Genomic DNA, 21,827 nt, shown 5'->3' with positions numbered 1-21,827 from the left:
AGAGGAAACTGAGGTCAATACTGCTTACTTTTCCAAAGAGAGGAAGGTTTTCTGTCATAGCTGCTATCTCAGCATCTGTTCTTTCATCACTTTTTGCACCAGGTCGTGCCTACCTTTCTCAGAACCTAACATTGCTGCAAATGCTGGAGGACAGACTGAAAGCTGAAGACAAGGATTCCCTTACATGGGAGAATGTTCTGGGGGCTCTGCAGAAATTCAGCCTCAGGTGATGAAAGCACAGCGTGTGGTGGTGACAGCAGGGGAGGAAATGCAGGCTAGTTAGGCTCTGTTCAGGGAGGAAAGAGGAGCACTTGATTTTCCCATAACAATCATCAGAACCCCTGATGGCTGATGAAAGCAATGTCACTTATTATGGAGGAGAATTCAGTTTTGCTGACTGAATTAACCTGAGTTCCTACCAGCTGTCAAGGCCCAAGTAAATGTACATCTCCTGCCACAGCCTTGTGTGCTTTGTATGTGTTCCTTAACTGAAGAAAGTGAAAATCTTAACGCAGAAAGCTCTGACGATCGTACACAGAAAAAAAGAGTTGTGGTACATTCCAAAGCATAAGGTTTTCATTATCCTTTCTGCAAACATTTTTCAGGGATTTCATCTTTATCCTGTTGACCCCCTTTCCTGGAGCTGTCTATGCACAGGCTGTCTTGTTTCTTCCTTTTGCATTAGCAGTCTGACTCAAGTGCCCACCACAAAAGATATACGCAAGAGCAGTAAAGGGCGTGCTCTGTTTATCAAGTAAATGTGATCTGAGGCACTCTGTTTTCACAGCAGTCAGGAAGAATACTGAAAATTTGAAAGCTTTTTATTTTCTAAAGAGTAACAATCTTATAGAAGGTTAATTTAGATACTTGACATAAGGGAAACTTTTTTAATATGCGGTCAGATGCTCCCTTGTTTTGCTTAGTCCATGCCATAGACCAGCTGCAATATCCAGCACTAAGAAACACATGAGCTTTCAGGACCAAAGCCAGGAAAGCACCTGCTTTGATCTTTGCAGTTTAAATACAATGCTTCTTGGAAATAATGTTATGAAAAATTCTGTTCCTCAGTAAGACTTTTCTACCAGCATATACTTCTCCTTTTGTATTGTAGAGTTTTTATTGTAGATCACAGTTGACCACCTGGCACTTTATTCACCATAGTCTTTGAGAGAAATTACAAGTTGAATTAAAGGTGCATGAGATTTAAAAATCTCTAGAGAAAATTGCAGATAGATTCAAGCAAAAAACCTCATTTGTCAAATTGGCAGTACAAAAGTGCTACAGTGCTATGGCTACCTATGACAGAAGAAGTAATTAATTTGTTTTATGGATCTGTTGTGTGTGGCTGGCTTTTAAAACTAATTTAAAAAGACAATTGAAAATGCCATTTTAGCTGGAGTAAGAAGCCCTAGAGAACAATGAAGAAATTTACCTCAGCAGTTCACAAGTTTAAAAAGAACAAAATAAAACAAAACTCCCTGATCTATCCAACAGTGTTTTAGTCCTCTAACCATATGGGAATCTGCATCTTCAGTTTCTTTGGGCTTTGTTAATTATTTAGTTTAGTGATTCTGCCAAAACAGGTAGTTTAGGGATTTTTTTTTCTGCAGGTTGGTGTATTTTTAATGTGCTTTAATGTACTGGCTATAAATGCATATGAAAGCTATTTATGTTGTGATCTGACATTTGTGATTTGTGATCTGGTTTTGTTTTTTAATCCTAGGCGCACACTGCAGTCAGCAATGATCAAAGATGGGCTCATTTTCTGGCTGGTTGATGTTCTGATAGACCCAGATTGCCTGTCTGATTACAACCTGGAGTATTGTGCTGCCTTGCTCATGAATCTTTGTCTGAGGAGTGCAGGTGTCTTACATTTTGAATTGCAACCTTATTCCAAGAAATAGATAGGGAAGATTGTGAATTTTTTTTCCTGTTTTACCAGGATTCTTTCAAGTGCATATAATCAGTAGCAGGAACCACAAACAGAGATATTTGAATGCTATAACCAATGCTTTTGAGCACATCTCTTTTCCCAAGAATTCTAATTATGGGAATTCTAAAGAATCAAGCAATGGCACCCTATAAGATCTGATTATTTTTTATATTAGTATGTGAAGGCTGCCATTGCTACATTCAGGCCCACTTTTCAAAGTACACATTGTGTCCATTTACAGACTCTGTGTAAGAGATTTCTTTGTAAACAGAAAGAACTGGGTTGAGGAGTAAGGGTGAGGAGCTTAACCTTCACCTTGCTTTCACTTCTACAAAGCAGAGATTCCCCCCAAGAAAATAAGATCCTGTCTGTGTCCAAGAGACTTAAAAAGAGCATAAATTAAATTTCCTTTTAAAAAGGAAAGTAAGGTAAGGGTGAAAAATACTCTGCTTCTTGTAAGCAAAAAATGGCCTTTGTTAAATTTTTTAATCCCTTTTGTGTTGCATCCTGTCCAAGACTACAACTTCACTGATTTCAACTCAGTTATGCTGAACAGCATTTGTCAGGAACAAGAAACAGTATTGCTCTGTGCAAACTATATTTAATACCAATTCTAAAAAGTAAGAAAAGTATTGCTCTGTGCAAACTATATTTAATATTTAATATTTAATACCAATTCTGAAAAGTGAGAAGGAAACTTGCTCTGATATGTTCTATTTTTCAAGCTTATTTATGTGTTCTGCCTTTGCAGGGAAGAAAATATGTGCAAGTATCCCAAACCCCATGCTCAGAGTTCTTTCTGGTCTTCTTGACCATGAGAATCCTAAGGTATTTGTACATCAAACTTTGGGTTAATGAAAAGGTGGAAAGAAAAATTTAAAAAAGAAGAAAGAAAAAGATGTAAAAAGTAAATTGGTTTTGTTTCCTTTATTAGATCCTCGTTAATTAAGTTGCATGAATTTTGCCTAAAATTCACAAATGCATATATTTTATTTTGGTGAGCAGAGGTCTTTCTAGACAAAAGCATGTCTTGCTTTAACAGACATTGACAGCTTTGGATGTAGTTACCATGCAGTCCGTGTGCTTTGATTACAGTTTCTGATGCTGCTTAAATGTCATGCACCAAATCACCTCAAGCTTGACTGTTCATGAGATGAACAATGTGTGATGCAAACCCATTATGCAAAACATCAGGTGCAGGAGAACACATTTGCTGTAGTTGTAAGGAATGCTTTAAGAAAGTAGTAGACTTGTGACATTCATGAAGCTGCTTTGGCTTTATCATCCTGCCTGAGGCTACAGTGCTTGAAGCCTGTCTTGAGTTCATGCTGGCAGGGACTTTTCCCTGTTCTTTGTCCTGTTTTTTGTACTGCTATTAGTGTTTGTCAGAAATAGACCTTTTTCTGCTTTTCTCTCTTTCTTTTCCTTTATATTTAATTTTATTTATGGCTAGGTCAATTTGTAAAAACACATTATCAGAAGCAGGGGGGCTGTTTGGGAAATTGGCATGCAGCATACTGGTTTAGATCAACCATATCACAGTATATTTGCTTCCTAAAAGTTCTCTGCTTTCCATGTGGGAATTTTTGCTAGTCCAGTCTAGCCTGGTTAAACTCTTTGAAGTATAGTTATTTTATACTTTTGTTCTTATATTTTGATTGTCAACTGAGAAAATTTAAGAGTTTTTCTTCGTGGTGTTACTATTTCTTCCTCTTAGGTCCAGTCATATGTGAATGGAGTGCTGTACAGTATTCTGGCCATCCCTTCTGTCCGAGAGGAAGCCAAAGAAATGGTAAGAAGTGCTGCTTTGCAGAGCGTGAAAATCAACACCTCTGCCAGAGATGGCCCAAACAGGGACCTGCTGAGCAGGGCACAGCAGGGCTGTGTGGTGGCAGCCAGGGCATTTTGAGAAGGGAACCCACAAGAGGCCCTTCCCCTTTAATCCTCAGGGAAGTATGAATGTATTTCTCAAACACTTGTGCCATGTTTCCAGCTCTTTTTCCCAGGAGTGGAGCCCCAGTAGAGTGAAGGATTCTGTCTGAATTCTAAATGAAAGGTGATATTTTAGAATTGTGTGTCCTTCTAGCATTTTGTAGACTCCTCGTGGCCCCAAGAGATGCTTTCATCTCACCTGCTACTCCTTCCCTTTATTCTGCACCAGTGAGTAGCCACTAAAAGGAGTTCTCGCTGCATTTCTTTCTGCCTGGTATAGACATGGTTATTTGGGGAAGGAGCAAGAGGACGGTTTCAGAACTAGGAACTGATTTCCTGTGAAAGTTAGTCTAATGGTAATGACTGTGTTTCAACTTCTGTGTTTGAGGATGCTGCTCCTGGGATAGCAGCATGTCTTTGTATCTTAAAAACTAACCCAGAGAGTTATGGAGACATAATTGTTGTCAGATGTTCTACCTCACAGAGCACAGAGGATTGGAAGTGATCATAAATGCTTAAAGACACAACATCAAGGCTATAGAGCCATGAAGAGAGAGACCAGGTTTAAAGCCAAAGCTGGTTCTGCTTTCTGCTTTCTTTCTCTGAATCTTGCACTGTTGTCTCTGTGGATGTAAATTTTACCCTGTTCTGATGACTATTGTGTACTGAATTCAGAAGGCAAAAGCAACAGATCTATTGTAAAAATTTGCTGTTCATCATGGACATGTCTCTGTTTGAGCCTCGAAGCAATCTAGAGAGCGTATTTCTTTTGTCTGTGCAACACTTGGAGCTGGACACTGTGGTTTGCTTCACACTGCCTCTGTTTTCCCTGACCAAAAAAAAAAAAGATATTTTAGCTAACAGATCTCTGTCATTGTGGTGACATGAAACACTGATCTACCAATGTTTTCTGCTACATCCAGGGAATGGAAGAAATTCTGCGCTGCTTCATCAAGGAAAGAAATGAAGAGATGGTTCGACAGATGGAATTTGTTATCAAGCAACTCAATTCAGGTCAGACCACAGGCAGCTATCAGAGTTTTAAATCTTTCACAAAAACCATAAAAAAGCTCATGTTTTTACTTGGCATTGGAACCCTCAAAGAATAACAATAGTGTGATGGTCTGAGAGAGGGTGAATAGCGAATGTCAGAATTTGAAAAGAACGTATTTTAAAATTTCCTTTATGTTGTAGTAATAAAGAAGAAATAAAAGGCTCAGTAAGACACAATTCCAAAGTTTTGGGATTATAAATAAAATTATTTTGGTTGTTTTCTTTCATGCCAGTGATCTGATGGTAATGAGAGACTGCTGCCAACTGGAAAAATGCAGTAGAAATTTATAAAATAGGATTAGGGACTAGGTCTGTCTGTGCTCATCTCTTGCTCTCTTGAGGTGAAATGGCTCATCCTGAATAGGAAGCAGACATCATTCTTTTTGGAGAGGATGTTGATGGGTCATCAGAGTTGTAGATGCTGTTACTATAGACAGAGAAGGTGGAATATTTATTCCATTTTCTGTTGCCTGTGACTGAAAGGAAGACTGAAGAAAGAGAAAGCAAATAATGAAAAGGAGATTAGTTCTGGTTGCATCTTTCTGTACAGTAAGCATAGAACAAGTTGAACTGCTCTGTTTGGCTTTTGGAAAGAGAACACAACCTGTCTTTTTTTTGTTGTTGTCATTCTTTTACAAGCTAGAACTTGTAAAATTTCTAGCTTGTAAAAGAACAAATAAAGAATTTAAGCACTGTATTGTCACTATACAATATTTGTTCATCAAGGTTATAGAACCACTCCTACCTGAAAATGGCATTTTTAAGAGCTTTTTTCAGAGTCATTGATGAGTACAAGTTGTGTTTTATGATTTCCAGTGTAAGCCTGGCCACTCTTTTCCTGAGGAAATAATTTTGTCCAAAACTTAAAATAAGTATTCTGCATGAGTACTAACTTTTTATGTATGAAAACAGTATAATATTAAAGTATTTGTAGGGAGAAGTAGAGTCTCTTATTAAAAAAATTTGAAAAATAGACAAACTTGCAAGTGCACACACTTTCATACAAGTCTTGTCAGTAAATACAGGGAGATGTCACCAGGGACATGAGAAAGTAACTTTTATAAGAAAGTAACTATTCCAGAGTGCCTCTATTTCTGCCATTTTCCAAAATATTAATTGATTTCAGTTTTTTCTAGTAGAATGCTTATTAGGATCAAATTATTCCAACAATTGTCCTGAAATGACATGTCTGTATGAGAAGCAGGTTAAATCTTGCTCCTGTAAAACTGAGGTAATAATGAGATCCTGTTAAGTTGTACACATGCATCTTAACTAACACCATTTTGTTTTGCTTCTTTCTAGAAGAGCCATTCAATGATAGTATTGTGTCTGATGATGAGGAGGAAGAGGAGTATGAGGAAGTAAGTAAAGGCTTTCTGGATCTTTTAGAAAAATCCTTAACTTTCTAGAAAGAAAATATTTGTGTCAATAAACCAGATGTTGGTTTTCTGATTTTGCTTTTGGTTTTTAGATTTACTTAATTATTCTTACATTAACAAGGAAATTGGATCTGTTTCCATACCTTTTCTTCAACTCACCACCTCTGATAATTAAAGGATTGTAGCTTGACATGAGTGAAGAGAAGGGTTGGCACTTTTTCTTAAGGTATCATTATCTATTCAGGGTGTGACTTTATTTGCTGTTTAAAAACGTTGAAATGTATTTAGTAAATTGCTGGAATGTAAGAAAGCGAAACAGTTATTACAAATAAGGAATAAGTCCCATGAGAAAATAAATTAAGCAAGAGAAACTGTGTCATAGTAAATATAAGCTGATTAGCTTTGTATTTCCTTCTCTGCTAATAAAAGCATTCCACACCAGTATTTCAACATCTTTTGAGAAGCTGTCTTCATAGAGCCATGGGTGTAGACAACACAACATACTGGATCACCTAAATTAACAACCAAAGCAAGATGTAAATCATGTGAGGGAAATGTTGTACCCAGTCTTCACTGGTGGTGTTGCCATTTCTGCATTGCCCTAAGTGCACAGTGGAGGCATGAAAATACAGTGTCAGCAGTTACGTGGGAGTTTTATCTTGAGGAAACCTATCCCACTGCATTTTTATTGAGAAGCCTTGCTTGAGAAATTTAAAACAGCTATAGAAGATGTCCTGCAAGCAGTATTTGTGCATACTTAGGTGTGTGTATGTGTGCAAATACATCATAGCATATGTTTGGCCCTGAAGAAATCAGTGACATGGAGGGTGAGTGAACTGCAAAATGTTCTTGTATTAGAAGTGTTACTGCAGAACAGATTCACTGAAAACCATGCTTTTAGACTAAATACAAGCTTTTTGTCCTGAACCAACAAAGAATAAGACAGATAAAACTTAGTTGTGTGCACAGTCTACTAGCTCATTGCACATTAACAGAAATGACAGGGACTGGGGAAAACCAAGTCTAATTTTTTCCTGTTACTGCAGCATGACAGAATGCATTTTCTAGTGCACATTGACCTTTTACTGGTTTGAGAGCAGATAAAAAATGCAAATATCCTGACTGCAACAGGTGTGGTGTGCTCTCAGCTGCTATGGGTGCAGCATCATGCAGGATCCAGGCTTTGCCTGGCAGTGTCCAGGGGGGCCTTGCACTGGTTGCATTATTTATCCACTTCTTGTGTTGTGTTGTGTTGTGTTGTGTATACCTTTTGTGTTGTGGCACAATAGGTGGCGAGCTAATAATCCCTTTGCCTAAAGTTAGAGCTATGTGGAAATTCTAAGTTTAGAGCTAGAAAATAAGTTTTATTTAACAATCAGCTCTCCCCTTTTTATTCTAAGGGGAGAGTTCACAGGGAATTCTAAGGGAATACAGTAAACTTTTTTTTGTCTTGTAGGATTATGTTATTGTAATTGTTTCACATCCTGCCATCCTGAAGTCTGTTTTTATAATCTTTCCATTCCTCCAACCGAAAATCAATGCTTGTGCTGCAAGATGGGCTTCCTGGAGATTAATCATTAAAAGTTCCCTTTGCTTAAAATGCTGATTAACACCTTTTAACTGATGTTTCAAGGCTTTGAGTGTCCTGGGTGAGTGGTGAGAATCCAAGGTCATGATACCTTTGCTTGAACTCCAGTATACTTTTTTAAAGGATACTGTGTTTTGTTGTGAAAACACATGGATAAGGAGCTCGTTCCTGAAAGGTGTGGCTTTGAATTGCATGATAATGTTCAACACTTCCATCACTTTACCTGTTCCTGGGAATGAAAGGAAGGTGAAGTCTCCTGTTCAGTCCTACCCCCTAGATGAGTTGCTGCTGCTTTACAATCCCAGCAAAGGCTCTAGGTGAAATCCTTTTGAAATGTATTTTTGCCACTGGACCATCATGTGATTAAAATGGACTTCTTGCATTTCTTATTATTTGACTCAAAAAATAACAGTAGGCTTTTGTGTCCAATTCCAGTTTTTCATTAGCTTTGCCATTATATTAAAAAGAAAAGCCAAATTGTAACATTAATTGCAACACATTCTGAATCCTCATTGCTGCTGGGAACTATAATTCTGTTCTGCTACAAGGACATCTGGTTTCTTAGTCCTTCAGTTTAGAAAATATAGTTTACAAATATCATGGCAGTAATGCATAATGTCATTACTTTGTTAAATAAACAAAGATTTGTTGACTCACTACCTCGATCCTTGGAACTCTTTTGTATTTTGGAATTGCAGTGAGTTATTGTTCTCAATGGTGTTCTGTGATAACATCTGATGTTGTGATCTGGCAACAGAAAGCTTTGGAAAATCTTATCAAAAGTCTTGCTTTTATGTAACTTTTAAACTACTACAGATTGAATACATTTCAGGATACATCCATGTATTGCCAATTTTGTCAATTTAGTGACATGCTTTCAGACTGCTTACTGATGTTGTTGTTAAGTACCTTTATTTATACCTTTACAACTTAAGAAACAACAAAAAGACTCTCATGCAGCCTTAATTTGCAGGTTTTGCTCCAGCTTTAATTGTTTACAAGAGCATGCAAATGTTCCCTGTGCTGTTACTATTACCTTTCATAGGAATTTTTTGCTTTTATCTGTGTTTAATTTGGAGTTGATGAATTCTCTCCTGGCTTTGAGCAGATCTTGTGGTAATGACTACTTTCTTCTAAACACTGTGACTAAGATGCAGTTGGGCCTGTTAGAGGAAAATTCTGGGATTTCAAAAATTTAAGGTTCGGTACTGTGTAACGCTGGAGTGTATAACCATATAAAAATGTCTGTGTGTGTGCTGTTATTCAGAAATATATTGGCTTTTGTGTTTTTCTGGTAAGCTTTAAATTAACTGGTGTAGAGCTTAGGATACACTGGCTCCTGGAGCACATACCCAGCCTTGAGATGTCAGCCTTCGGGGGTGTGTTGACACCCATGGTCACAGTGTGTATTCCTGGTGCTCAATATTCTCTTGACTGGTCTGTTAAATACTAACTTAATTTATCTTCAATATTTGATCTTTGCGTTTGTTTTTTTATTTGACTTGGACCATCTTGAAAAGCTGCTTGTTAGAGTGAATATGTGGTATTGTAGCTCTGATTCCAAAGTTTGGTTACAAGCTGGAGCTGTGTGAGGTGACTGTACAGTGACGATTTATCAGACACCCTCTGATCCACTGTCACTCAGCACCTGGCAATGAAATCAGAGAGCTGCCGTGTGAAAATCCACTTCAGCCACGGAGTACATCAAAAGAAAGGGCTTAATCACAGGGCTTCCAGCCATTACAGTAATGGGCTTGGCTTCCAACATCTGCTGCAGCCTGTGAGCAGTGGGGAACAGGGCACCAATTGTGTTATTTCTGCAGTGGAGTGATGGCACCTGGGCAAAGTCCTTATTTTGTACAAGGAGGCAGAGGGGGGACACTTTGAGCCTCGGTTACCTGGCAGGTTAAATAATGTCAGGGAGCAGGATTGGCTGCATTAACAAACCTTGTAAGGAAAAAAATCCCCCCAACCTATTTATAGAGCTTATCTTTGCAACTTCCACCCCTCATAAAAATACGCTATATTGTGGACTTTGGAGTGTGGTTTCTTGCTGGGGGTGGGGGGTTGTTTTTTGCTTGATACAGATGATTGTTGCCTAGTCTACAAGTGTTTATCGTTTTGCCATCATCTGTGTTATGTTTCACACATACCCAGCTTTCCAGGTAATTAGAAGTTGATTGTGACCATTTAAAACTGAGTCTAAATCTCACAAAAGTAAAATTGCTTTTCATTTTCGTTTTGCTCTGGAGTTCATCAGAGTCCAGTGGACATTGTTTTTAATGGAGTTTATGCCAGACTCTCTACATAACTGTGCAATATATCTTTTTAGAATGATTCCTTTACTTTTTCTCATTTACATTTACTTTCACAACTGGTTTCAAAAGCAAAGAACAATTTCTTCATCTGGATTGGGTCTGTCTTACGACCAGCTTTTTGGTTGTTTTTTTTTTTTTTTTTAATTACTAGTTTTAAAGCTTCCTTGCACACTTGAGTTTCTTGTTGCCTTGCAGGAGGACAATGACATCCTGGAGCCTGATGTGGACAAAGATGAGGTTTTGCTGCCTCAGCTGGGGGAGCTTTCAGGAGAGAAGCTGCTGACAACCGAGTACTTGGGAGTGAGTACCACTCCTTAGTATTTTAAAAGAAATTAATTTTCGGGGTTGTTTCATTTCAGTAGTTTCACCACTTATTCAATTTGTTGCTTGAAGAGGCAGGTGCTACCTGCAGAGCAGTCTGGATCTTTCACAGTCTGTGTATGAGCTGCTGCTCAGGAGAAGCAGAACCAGTGTGACAAAGGAGCTACCCTTTCACAGAGGGTGGTCAGGCTGTGGCTTAATAATAAGCTACAGGCAGCCTTAGGGTTCTAGTGCTACACCAGTGACTCTGAGCACACAAAGCAAAGTACTGAGCAGGTTAATAACTGGAACATTCTGCTGGTCTGAAATTATTTTAGAAAAAAAAAAGTTGAAAAGTCAACTGCTCCTGCAGGCGTTGTGCCGGATCAAGTATTGTCTGCCTTACTTCAAGCAGCAAAAAGCTATTAAGTAAAAAAGCATAAAGTTTGTATGAATGCCATTTAGTGTGCTGTGACTAATTTGAGATATTCAGAGGGCTGGAGCACCTCTCCTGTGAAAACAGGCTTAGAGAGTGGCATTATTCAGCCTGGAGAAGAGAAGGCTCCAGGGAGACCTTATTGTGGGCTTTCAGTGCTAACAGGGTCTACAGGAAAGCTGGAGAGGAGCTTTTTCACAAGATCATGTAGTGCTAGGACAAGGGACAATGGCTTCAAACTGAAAGAGAGTAGGTTAGATTAGATATAAGGAAAAAATTCTTCCTTGTGAGGATGGTGAGGCTCTGGCATTGGTTGTCCAGAGAAGCTGTGGCAGCCCCATTCCTGGAAGTGTTTGAGGCCAGGTTGGATAAGGCTTGAGCAACCTCATGCAGTGAAAGGTGTCCCATGGCAGGGGGGTTGGAACTGGATGAACTATGAACCTTTCCAACCCAATCCAATCCTTCTGGATTTCAGAGTCCAGAATCCTGATGATGGAAAAGTGACCTGAGAGATGTCATGAAAGAGCCTTCAGTGATTCCAGGCAGTTTTACCCAGTGACACCAGAATGCAATTTAGTTTCTCCTGCAGTATTTCTATAGAATTTTCTCCATGGCTTCAAATAACTGTTTTTCCACTGCATTTTTTTTTCTTCATTTCCTGTGTATCAGATAATGACTCACACTCCAAAAACTAAGAAGAAGCAATTTGCTGGTGTCCAGCAGAGTATAGATGAGCCTCTCCAGAGACCTGTGACACCAGGTTATCACAGAACTGCATATCTAACGTAAGTCCAAACAAATGAGACCAAGTTGGATTTTTTTAAGCTCTTTTAAAAAGCCTAACAACAAAGAAAAGAAGCCCATAACAATGCCTAATAGCTAAACAAAAGTGTGTTACCATTGTCATTCATTATGGATAATTTAAAAAAAAAGAGCATTGCAGGCAGAGAAAGGTCCACTGCCTATGGTCACATTCTCAAAATAGTTGAATAAATATATACTGATCAGGTTGATTTAAATTTGCATTATATCCCACATGTTCTTGCATCTTCTTGTGAAATATTCCATTGGAAAGTTGCACCATACATCTACAATGCCTGGGATCTTCCACTTCACAAGGAAGAAAGTATATTTGCTCTGGGGAGGTTTGTTAGAGGACAGATGAAAAAGAAAATGGATAGGATAAAAATCTTGTTATGCTGAGTTTCCCTGCTTTGGAAGAAGTACATTTTCCATCAGAAGTATGTATGGCACTTTGCCCTTGGTGTGATTTGGGTCAGAGTAGAAGGCTTATTGTAAATGGAATAAAGGAGTCTTACCTGTAGAGCTCCTTGAATATTCTCTGCCTTCTGTTAGAACAAGTATATCTTGATTTCTGAGATGAGATTTGTCCTGTTCACTGTCCTGACTGAGGAAGTAAAATACCAATGAGACCCCAAATTTAAATGATTTTTTAAATTTCAGTTGCATAATTTTAAATTTGATGAAGTCCAGGTAGCTGTGATTTTTATTGTGATGATTTAATGTTTTCACTTCTGTGGATACTTAATCTGAGACCCTACAAGACTAACAAAGTATGATGAGAGTACTCAAGACTCACAGTCTTGGTATAGGTAAGTGTGTTAAAAATGAGTGGGTAACCTGAAACACAACAATGTAATGAAATTACAGGTGGTTCTTTGAACACATCAGTCCTGAGGATTGCCCCATGTTGTCCCTCTGCCACTCTTTGCTTTTCTGTTCATATTTTCTATTCTTTAAAGTACTTTTCCTCCTCATTTTAGTGTGGAAAATGAGTACAGAAGACAGTGAGGACTGATGTAGTTGCACAGGTGAAGGTGACTCTGAGTGAAGTCTGTTGTTTTGGACAAGGAGTGGTCACAGCTTTATCTTGGCTCACTGTCTCATGTTTGAATTAGCATTCCTATAAGCAGGTGGACTGATTGGGAGCCCTCCTGAGTTATCCAAATATACCTTTTTGGCAGGGGCATCATTCTTATGGGATTATATGTATTAGGTTACCAGGGCGTTGGAACAGACAAGAGTAACATACCAGATCTGGGCATGGACAAAACCCCAGAAGACATTTGTTTTTTAAAAAAGCAAGGTGAAGGGAACACTTCCAAAGCAGAAGAATTTTTGGCTATCCCATGGCAGAATTTGCCTTAAAATCTTAATTTTTCTTCTGAATACAGGCCTGGATAAAATGGCATTTGTTTGAACATGGCCCTGCTTTGTCTGCCTGGTATAGCCTAAATGTGGATTTGGAGTTCTGACTTTGTGTCCTTTCTTACAGTGGCCAACTTTTTGCACCATCACAACACCCACAGTTTTTGCAAGACCTCTCCCCCAAAATATGTATGTTTGTGTGTCAGAAGAAAGCAGCAATTAATTATATTAGTAAAATAGTGATTATCTAATAATTTTCATGCAGTTCTCCAAAAGAACTGCAAGCCTTAAAAATCTAGACTGGTTAATCTATGCCTAAATATACATATACTGGTTATCTATGCCTAAATGTACATTGTCACTTTACTGTGGAGTCAGTGTTAGAGTTCAAGGTCCCACTTGCCCTGCACAGCATTTTTTTTACCCATGGTGGGCTTGGAGACCTGGACTGATTCTGTGGAACTGAGTGTTAGGGCAGTGTTACAGTCCAGTTTTTAAAGTTACTCAAAATCTCTCTGCCCAGATTAATGTGCTAACAAGACCATACGCCAAAGTCAATATTGTGCATTTGATTTGATAATAAATATGAGAGGGAGAGGGAGAAGAAGAAAGAAAAAGGAACAGAAAAGAGGTGGGGGTACAGAGAGTGACAGAGGCAGGTGAAAGAAACTCTCACCACTCTGTGGATCCCAAGGATGTTCTGTTGATCCTCTCCAGCTCTGGTCTTCTTGGTGCTGAGGGTGCCCCAGAAAGCACAGGATGCAGTGGATGAGTACCTGCTCAGGCCAGGGGGAATGCCCAGGTGCCTCCCCTGGGGGGGCAGTTTGGCACAGCCTCTTGCAGCAGGCTCTGCCCTGCTGCATCACTGCCTCACGTGCAGTCCTGTGCTGCAAGGCCTTAGGAATGAGTCTGAGGAATGCTCTGGGGGCTTTGATGGGTTATGACACCCCCTCAGCTTCCTCCCACACCAGTATCCCATGGATGTGACCCGTTGGGTTGGGGGTTGTACAGCTGGGCCAGTTTGTGTAAGGGAGGGTGGGTGTTCAGTGCCTCTGACCAGAGGGTACACCCAAAACCACCTCCCCTCCTCTGTTCAGGGGGAGTCTGTGTAAACCTGGCCTCTGTGGGCTGTGGTCTCCCTCACCCCAAACCCGGCCAGGGATGATTCTCTCTGCATTTGGTGTTCTTGTGGATGCATTCCTTTCTCTCAGCTTCTCCCTGGACCTGAGGTGATTGAACATAAAATGTCTCCCTTATCTTATCTAGGGTGCTTAACTTGCAGTTCAAAGCTCCAGCCAGGCATCTTCAAGGAGAGGGGACTTCTATGTTTGTAACTTCTTTATTCTGTTTTTGCTGTAATGGGCAAAACTCCTTCCTAACAATGTTTAAGGCCTGAACCATTTCATTCCCTGACAGGCAGCCTATTTAGAAAGTATATTTTCAGGAATAAATCATCATTATCACTGGAGTGTCTAAGCATGATATTCTTGCTTTATAAGTGGAGAGAAAACCAAGCTTGTGAAAATGAAATTACTTTCCTCTGGGAAGTCAAAAAATGGTGTCAAACCCATGGGAGTGGCTCTTATTTCCCAGTGTCGTGTACTGCACTGCAATTTTTGCATCAGAAATAATCTCTGGAAGTGGTTGCTGCCTCTCTTTAGCACCATCTACCCAGGCAGGGTGTTTACTTATGTGTCCCAGGATCCTGGAGTGATGTGACTCTTGTGTTTGGCACAACTTGAATCTTCTCAGTTGTGCAGCTTGTGCCTCTGCAAGGCGGCTTCAGGTCACTGCTGGATACAAATTAAAAACACATTTCTATCACGCTGCTTCTGGTAGCTCTTGGTCTGAGGGAAGTGTTAGTTTGATGGTGTGAAGCAGCCTTTACAGACTGCCTCGCTATGCAGACTGCAGAGGAGAAATGTAAACAGCAGAAATCTAGCACTGTGAAAATACGTGAAAATTAATTTCCCTCCTGCTCTGCCCAAATGGTAGAAATACTGTGAGTGTTTGATGCTCCCATGTTTTAAGCAGGAAACAAGCAGTACCACCCTGAATGAGAAGTTTGTGTTTTATACCTAACTAATTTGTGTGCAGGAAACTGCAGTGAGTAGATGAAGACATTCTCAAACTACATTTTGCAGCAGAAAAGGACAAGCTTTTATGCTGTTCTAATTTTAGTACAAATTAATTTACTAAAATAAGGAAATCCGTGCTTGGAAATTATTGCAGGAGGAAGACAATAAAAACTTAGCTGCCTTAATCTGAAAGCAATATCTGAACTGGAAGTATTTTGTAGCTTAAATAATTTTAGTATCATGTGAAATATAATGAAAAATGTTAGACACTTCTGCCCTGGATACAATTTGTCTACCGGATACAATCCAGGACAGTTCATCTGAATTATCTGAAGTCTCGTGTTCAGCAGAGTGGTTAAACTACGTTAAAAATTTTTGTAAATGCTTCCATTCAAAATTGAAGTGACTATAACTTGTTTGAAGTTCTTCATGTGAGAGTCACTGTAATATATTCCATTTAAAAACATCATGAAAGAGGAAGCAGTTGAGGAGATACTATAACGTGCCTCTTTGAGTTGTTGGTTCATACCTCCAAAAGGGAGGGGGGTGAAGATCTTTAGTGCTGAATAGAAGTATTCACACAGAAAATTAATGCAGAATAGCCACTGCACATGAAGCAGCCATTTCATGCTAATTTTTGTGTGACTTCCCAGTGCAGACAAGGCTCTAGTTACTTCAGATGAATTGTCATGGGATCCCTGTATGGACAAGCTCTTGCTGTATGGAGCTGAGGGAGTCAGGAAATACTGGAAAGCTGCCTTCTTTTTCTTTTTTTCATTTTTCCCTCCTTCTTTAAAGACTCACTGGCTGAGATCACTCAAGGGGGCCTGAACTACTTAATATTCTGCTAGCTATTTCCTTGGAAACTGATTTAGCTGTGAAATCATTAACTGCCTCCTTGGACTGCATCCTTTTTACTAGAAATGTAGTTTAGCTACCTTAACCTGATATTGGGCAGGGAAACCTTCCATGTCTGCCAACTTGTTTTCACACACTTTTCACACCCTCTCACTTGTGCTGTGTTTTATTGCTTACTGGTAAGCAATTGTGTCCCTGTTCTGTCCTTCAGCTGCTTCAGTTTCCCATTGATCCACTTCACTTCTGAAACCAAGAGTTCTATTTGTTGCCTACTTTAGGTCAGTGTTGCATATTGCTTTTTAAAGTGAAATCCTTGTGATGTTCAGAAGCAAATCTTAAATCCTTGAAAAAGCTAAGTATTGAAGACCTCTCAGGCCTGTTTCTACAATCTTTAAGTGTCATGGTGGTATTTTTGGGTCTTCAGACTGCAGGGAGTTATCTTTTCTTGTCTCTTTTATTGCAGTAGGAAAAAATGTCAATTTCAAATATGTTTGATGTCAGCTGGTTTGGGGGAGCTACAGTCAAGCAGTTAAATTCTTAGTACTAGTTTTAAATATGAAATATAAAATAATTTCAATGTGTACTATGTCATTACAGACAATTAGAAGAAATTAGAATTTACTCTGATTAAACTTTTATACTGTAAGCATTCACCTTGCATTCTCCTCCCTCCTCCAGGCCAGAAAATGGTACCAGTTCCTGTCATGACAGGGATGAGAAGCTGCAGTCTCCAGCGAGTGGCCCTTCCTCCACCTGTGGTGGGAGACAGTCCAGCATTTCTGACTTCTGCATTTCCCCCTCATGTAAGGATGGCCTGTGGGTGCTGCTCTTCATTGCTGACATCTTCCTTGACTGGGGCAGGGTTAGGGGGCCTGGACTGTGTGCTGTAGATGGGGAATTCTTTTAGTGTAGTGTGGAAATGGCCCTGTGTTTGTAGAGCCTGGGTCAGTCTGCAGGACCTTGGGGCACACAGCAGGCTCCAGCTCCAGCTGAATGAGTGGCCACAGGAGGTAACGTGTGCCCAGCACACACCAATGGTCTCACTTGCCTGGCTCCATCTTGCTTCCTGTGGGAGTGCCAGGCATCAAACCCGGGGCTTCCTGTGGTGTGAAGGATACTCTGCAATGCCCCCTGCCCAGGGAAGGAGCTGCAGGCAGAGACAGTGCACTTCCCAACAGGCAAAGCCCCTTGCTCGATCAAATATCCCTTGTTTGGATCTAAATGAATCACTGTCTGCTGGCACCTGCAGGCTCTGTTGGCTGTATCTCAGCGTTAGAGCTGAAGGCAGCTGCAGTTATCTGCTGAGATTTGCAACTGCATTCAGACCATCCAGGGCTGTGGAGGATGGGCAGCCTGGTGCTGTGTGGCTGCATTGTGGGTGATGCTGCTAAAGATTCTGCCCTTGCAGCTTCAGCTGAAATTAATGCAAACTCAGCTGGGCCTGAGAGCTCAGAAACATGTGATGGAATTTAAAAGGTTATAGCTTTCTGAAATACTCAATTGCTGAACTTCTGATATCCACGAGATCCTGGAACTTTGGATGTTGGAGTTTCAACCTTCCTGCAGGGATTAATTAACATTTGCAATTACAGATCTAAGGCAAAATGTTCAGCAGTTATAGATAAAGGATCTTGCAGCATATCCGGGACAGAATTATTAATAAGTTCAGGCAAAGTGTGCTTTTTCTTTTCTGAAAAATATGCTTTGAAGCAGTAAAGGAATAGCATACTTTTTACTTTCTCTTCTATTTTTTTTAAATTTCCTAAAGGAAATGAAAAGGATTCTGAGAAAAGTAACTGAGGTCTTGCAGACAGGAATTCACTTGCATAATGCCTAGAGCTGATAAATGTAACATGCTGCAGGAGAGCAGGACAGGAGAGGAGAAGCTCCTGCCCACGATGGGCACTTGGGTTCTGTTGTGTAGCAGTGGGAGCTGCTGTTTCCACTGTGCACCTTGTGTACAGCTCAGGGGTTTGGCTGACCTAGGGCAGCAGCTCACACCAGCAAAGGTTGTAAACCAAGTAAAAGCTTACTGACTTGGCAGTTTTCCTGCAGAGAAAGAAAAAAAGAATGGATTTTTACATACCTGTGCTTTGTAAAGGAAATTAAGCCAAGTAGTTATCAGGGATGTTCCTATTTGGTGTTTTAAAGTGTAACTGGGTGCAATTCCTAAGGCATTTTGCAGCCATCCAGAGCCCAAGAGAACAGATTTTGATATCTTTCCAGTGAGATGCATGCACTCACCTCTGTCACTTCTGCTGTGCTGCTGATGCATTTTGTAGAGATTTGTGAAGACGTTTAAACAGGCAGCCTGAGTCAGTCAGCAAAGTAAATGTTGTTAATTTTTGATGAATACTGATTTAAAGCCTTCATGCTGAAGGTATTTCTGCCAGTTTAAATGTTTTGTCAGAACTTTGCTTGTAGCCTCTGTTTAAAACATTCTGTTAGCTGCTTTCGGTCAAAATTATATGCAGGTGGCTACTAATAAGACTACTAGATTGCATTCTTTTCCTATAGAAAAATATTTGAGATCAGAATATACAACATATTGCTAGTTTATATCCATTATACATGTAAAAAACAAATAATTTTTGTGTCTGACAGAGGAAATTTTTCCAGGCATTAATCCAGGCTATAAATAACATTGAGCTACTTGAAAGATGGCCTGAGGTTTTTTTTTGTTTTTGCAAGTAGCAATGACATATGTGCTTGTCTTTCTTGTCTTTTGGAATTTAGAGATGAGGTGGAAGAGAAGAGAAAAGAGAGACTGCACTGCTGGACCTCCTGGTTGTTATGTCAGTGACAGGACTTTATTCTGCAGGATTAGAATTGAGCTGGGTCTTTGACCATCTCCACTTTTCCAAAAGGCAATGGGGATTGTAATATTTAAATTGAAAAGGCTTTAATTTAAGACAATGGAAAATAACCCTTTCTCTTCTGTTGCCTTCTAAGATACAGCAGGGAACAGAAATGTGTAAAAATAATGGTACTGCTCCTAGAGGCTTTCATGATGCTCTGCCAAACATCTCTGCTGTGCAATAAATATGCTGTTTATTGACTTCTGATCTTGTTCTGATGGTCATTCTGCAGTACCAAGAGCCTACTTATTTCAGAATATTTGTTTCCCAGCGTCACATGAGTACCTTGGGACTCAGTTTTATGCAGCCAAGTCATGAAATGAATAGTAAGAGACAAAGAGTGAAAAAAACCAGAATAAAAGCTTCATGTGAACAATTAGCCTCCTCAAGGGGCTATCTCAAGAAGGCTAAGTTTAGCCTCAAGGAACCTTGATCCTCTTTTGTTTTCCAAAAAATGAGTGTAGTTCTTAATGTCCTTCTGGAAATATTTGGGTGTTCTTGAACTGGTCTGATATTGTCTGGGTCCGTCCTCTCCCGCTTTATCCTTTGGTTAAGAATCAATAATTCTTGCACTCTTCTATTTTTTGTCTCCTGTGGGCAGAAAACTTGTGGACCAAAGATGAACCCTGGTCATCCTCCTACACTTACTATGCTGAATGCCAGACAGAACATGTGCTGGGCAGCAAAATGCCTGTCTGAGAGTGACCTGATCTGCATTCTTATCAGCAGGAGGGAGCAAACCAGGACAGCAGCCTGTCCTGAGCATGGCAGGATTGGAGCTAGGGATTTTCCCTAAACTTTCATTGAACTTGCACATCTTGATAGCCTTGTGGTTTTAAGCAAGCTGAGTGTCCTTCACTTCCCCATTAGTGTAAGGCAGAAACTGAGTCTGACAGAAGTGTAAAACACTTCTTTTTGTCTGCAGTGGCCCTGTTACTGTGGATATGTACAGAAAACTGCACAGGGTTGTGTTCCTGTAGCTTTAATGAGATATTGGACATAGCTGATGTGTGTTAACTGCAGGTCTGCATGCTCCTGTCCCATTGCAAGTGCACAGTGTAGCCAGTTTTATTTTCCAACTCCAAAGGGCTTAAATTATTACACTTGGAGCTGTTTTGTTCAGGTGATAAGCCCTAATACACTCTGCCACACAAACTCAGTAGCCTGCCAAAACCTCAAGGTTTCCTTCATACAGCAGGAGCTGTGACTTGATTGTATTTCTAATAAAACTGTAAGGAGACAACTCCTCACTGAACTGTGCTTTGTTTTTTTTTCTAAGCAGCAGTTGAAATGAAGTCATCTGAAGTATTTGCATCAGGTCGTAGAATGGACCAACACATCCCAGCTGGTGATACCTTATCTTCTCAATCTGCTGACTTCACTGAGAGCAAAGTAAATGGTCAATCACACAGGTATGATCTATCCAGAGAATACCTAAAATTGTGAGAGGAGTCTGACAGGATTTACCAGCTAATTCCATGTTGCTGTAAAGACAATCTGTGAAGTTACTCGTGTGATGCAGTCTGGCCTGAGACAGCTGTGGTGGTGCTTGCCAAACAAAATACCCTTTGCTGTGCCAGAGGCAGCTGTTCAATTTCTAAGCATCTGGTTCAGAATGAGAGAAGTCTCAAGCAAGACATTATTAATGAACTTCACATGTATGCTCAATGCAGCCTTCTGAAAATAAAACTTCCTTATTGCTTCCTTAGATGACTCAACACTAGCCCATGAAAATCATTTATTAGTAAAGAAATAGGTAGGACTGTGGGAACACAACAGGAATTAAGGAAGAAAAATGAAGCATTTAAGTGGGTTAAGAGTGCTTAAACATGCTGAGTTGCTAGCACTGCTGACCAGAGTCCTTCATTTTTCCACTAGATGGGTACAGCAAAGGAGGCAAAGTTATGAGATCACCTAGCAATGGGTTTCAACTCTTCCTCGAAATTATTCCTGTAAAATGAAAGGTCTTGCTCTCCTTATCCTGCTTATCCTGTTCACCTTAGGCACTCTGTGACGCCTTTGCCATGTGTACAACTGTGATGTTATATCTTGGATGAGAACAAGGAATTAATTAGCAATTGGACTAAAGTCCACCACAGTTTTCAGGGCCTGCATGTGTCCTTCAGACATTAACAGCTTTTTCCTATAGCTAATTAGATTGGGCCAAGTTTTAAACAGTGTAGACAAATTTTGAAAGCAAATATGTTCCAGAACTAAAACACAGAATGGGTGGAGATGTGTTAAAGGAAAGCTTTTACAAGCTCTTTATGCACCTGGTTTTTCAGAAGTGCTTGGTTATTTGTGTCAATTACAGCTCTAGCACTTCTGAAAGATTCTGTCTCTAGAACTTTGTTTCCTTCATGCCTACAGATGCCAGTGTATGGGTTTGGATTTTTTGGGGGGGCTGGAGTGGCTTTGGTTGGGTTTTTTTCCCCAGTTGTACTGTTTCCATGGTGAGATCTGAGAAATTATACATTGTATAACAAATTGTCACTGGTTTCAGTAGTCATACCTCTGGGCCAGCATTACTGGTTTTATTTCTGTTGTCTGTTGTAACAGTAGCTAAGCACATCATAGAAATACAAATAGACCATACAAATTTATGGCCAAATTGTTTGCTTTGTGGTGGAGATAGGGATATTTGTTTTTAGGCTTTGCTTCCAGGAAGCAAGTAAAACTGGCAGCATCTTGTCCCCCTGTTATTAAAAAGGTGTGTTCCCTGTAATATTTAATATTTGTTCACAAACATATGTCTAAATCTCAGATAGAATTTACAGAAGTGAAGGCACAGGTGCAGTATCCTGCAGAGGAAGATCATATCTTTTCACCCTGTGTTTCCTCAGCATGCATGAAGTAATTTGGATTTCCAAACACAGCCTTGAGTTACAGATACAGGAATGCAGCCGTTCGCAGTCAAAGAGAGCA

General features: G+C 39.9%; 1 protein-coding gene across 5 annotated transcripts in view; it reads left to right on the top strand.

Annotated features, from left to right (window-relative positions):
- ARMC9 (armadillo repeat containing 9) overlaps positions 1-21,827 on the top strand; it is a 55,426-nt gene that overhangs the window by 27,171 nt on the left and 6,428 nt on the right. For all 5 annotated transcript variants that reach the window (XR_005627989.1, XR_005627988.1, XR_005627987.1 and 2 more), the window contains 10 exons: positions 103-226; positions 1,724-1,863; positions 2,685-2,761; positions 3,651-3,725; positions 4,789-4,879; positions 6,221-6,279; positions 10,399-10,503; positions 11,609-11,724; positions 16,723-16,847; positions 20,185-20,314. Coding sequence is in view for 2 of the 5 variants with exons in the window: in XM_039713704.1 (XP_039569638.1) it covers positions 103-226; positions 1,724-1,863; positions 2,685-2,761; positions 3,651-3,725; positions 4,789-4,879; positions 6,221-6,279; positions 10,399-10,503; positions 11,609-11,724; positions 16,723-16,847; positions 20,185-20,314 (1,042 nt within the window). In the remaining 3 variants the exon portion in view is untranslated. The remainder of the gene's footprint in view (positions 1-102; positions 227-1,723; positions 1,864-2,684; positions 2,762-3,650; positions 3,726-4,788; positions 4,880-6,220; positions 6,280-10,398; positions 10,504-11,608; positions 11,725-16,722; positions 16,848-20,184; positions 20,315-21,827) is intronic.

The sequence above is a fragment of the Passer montanus genome, unplaced genomic scaffold (genome assembly GCF_014805655.1).
Source record: "Passer montanus isolate IOZ18808 unplaced genomic scaffold, ASM1480565v1 scaffold29, whole genome shotgun sequence".
Lineage (NCBI taxonomy): Eukaryota > Metazoa > Chordata > Aves > Passeriformes > Passeridae > Passer > Passer montanus.
Note: the sequence above shows the minus strand (reverse complement) of the source record. Positions and strands in the feature narration are given on the sequence as shown.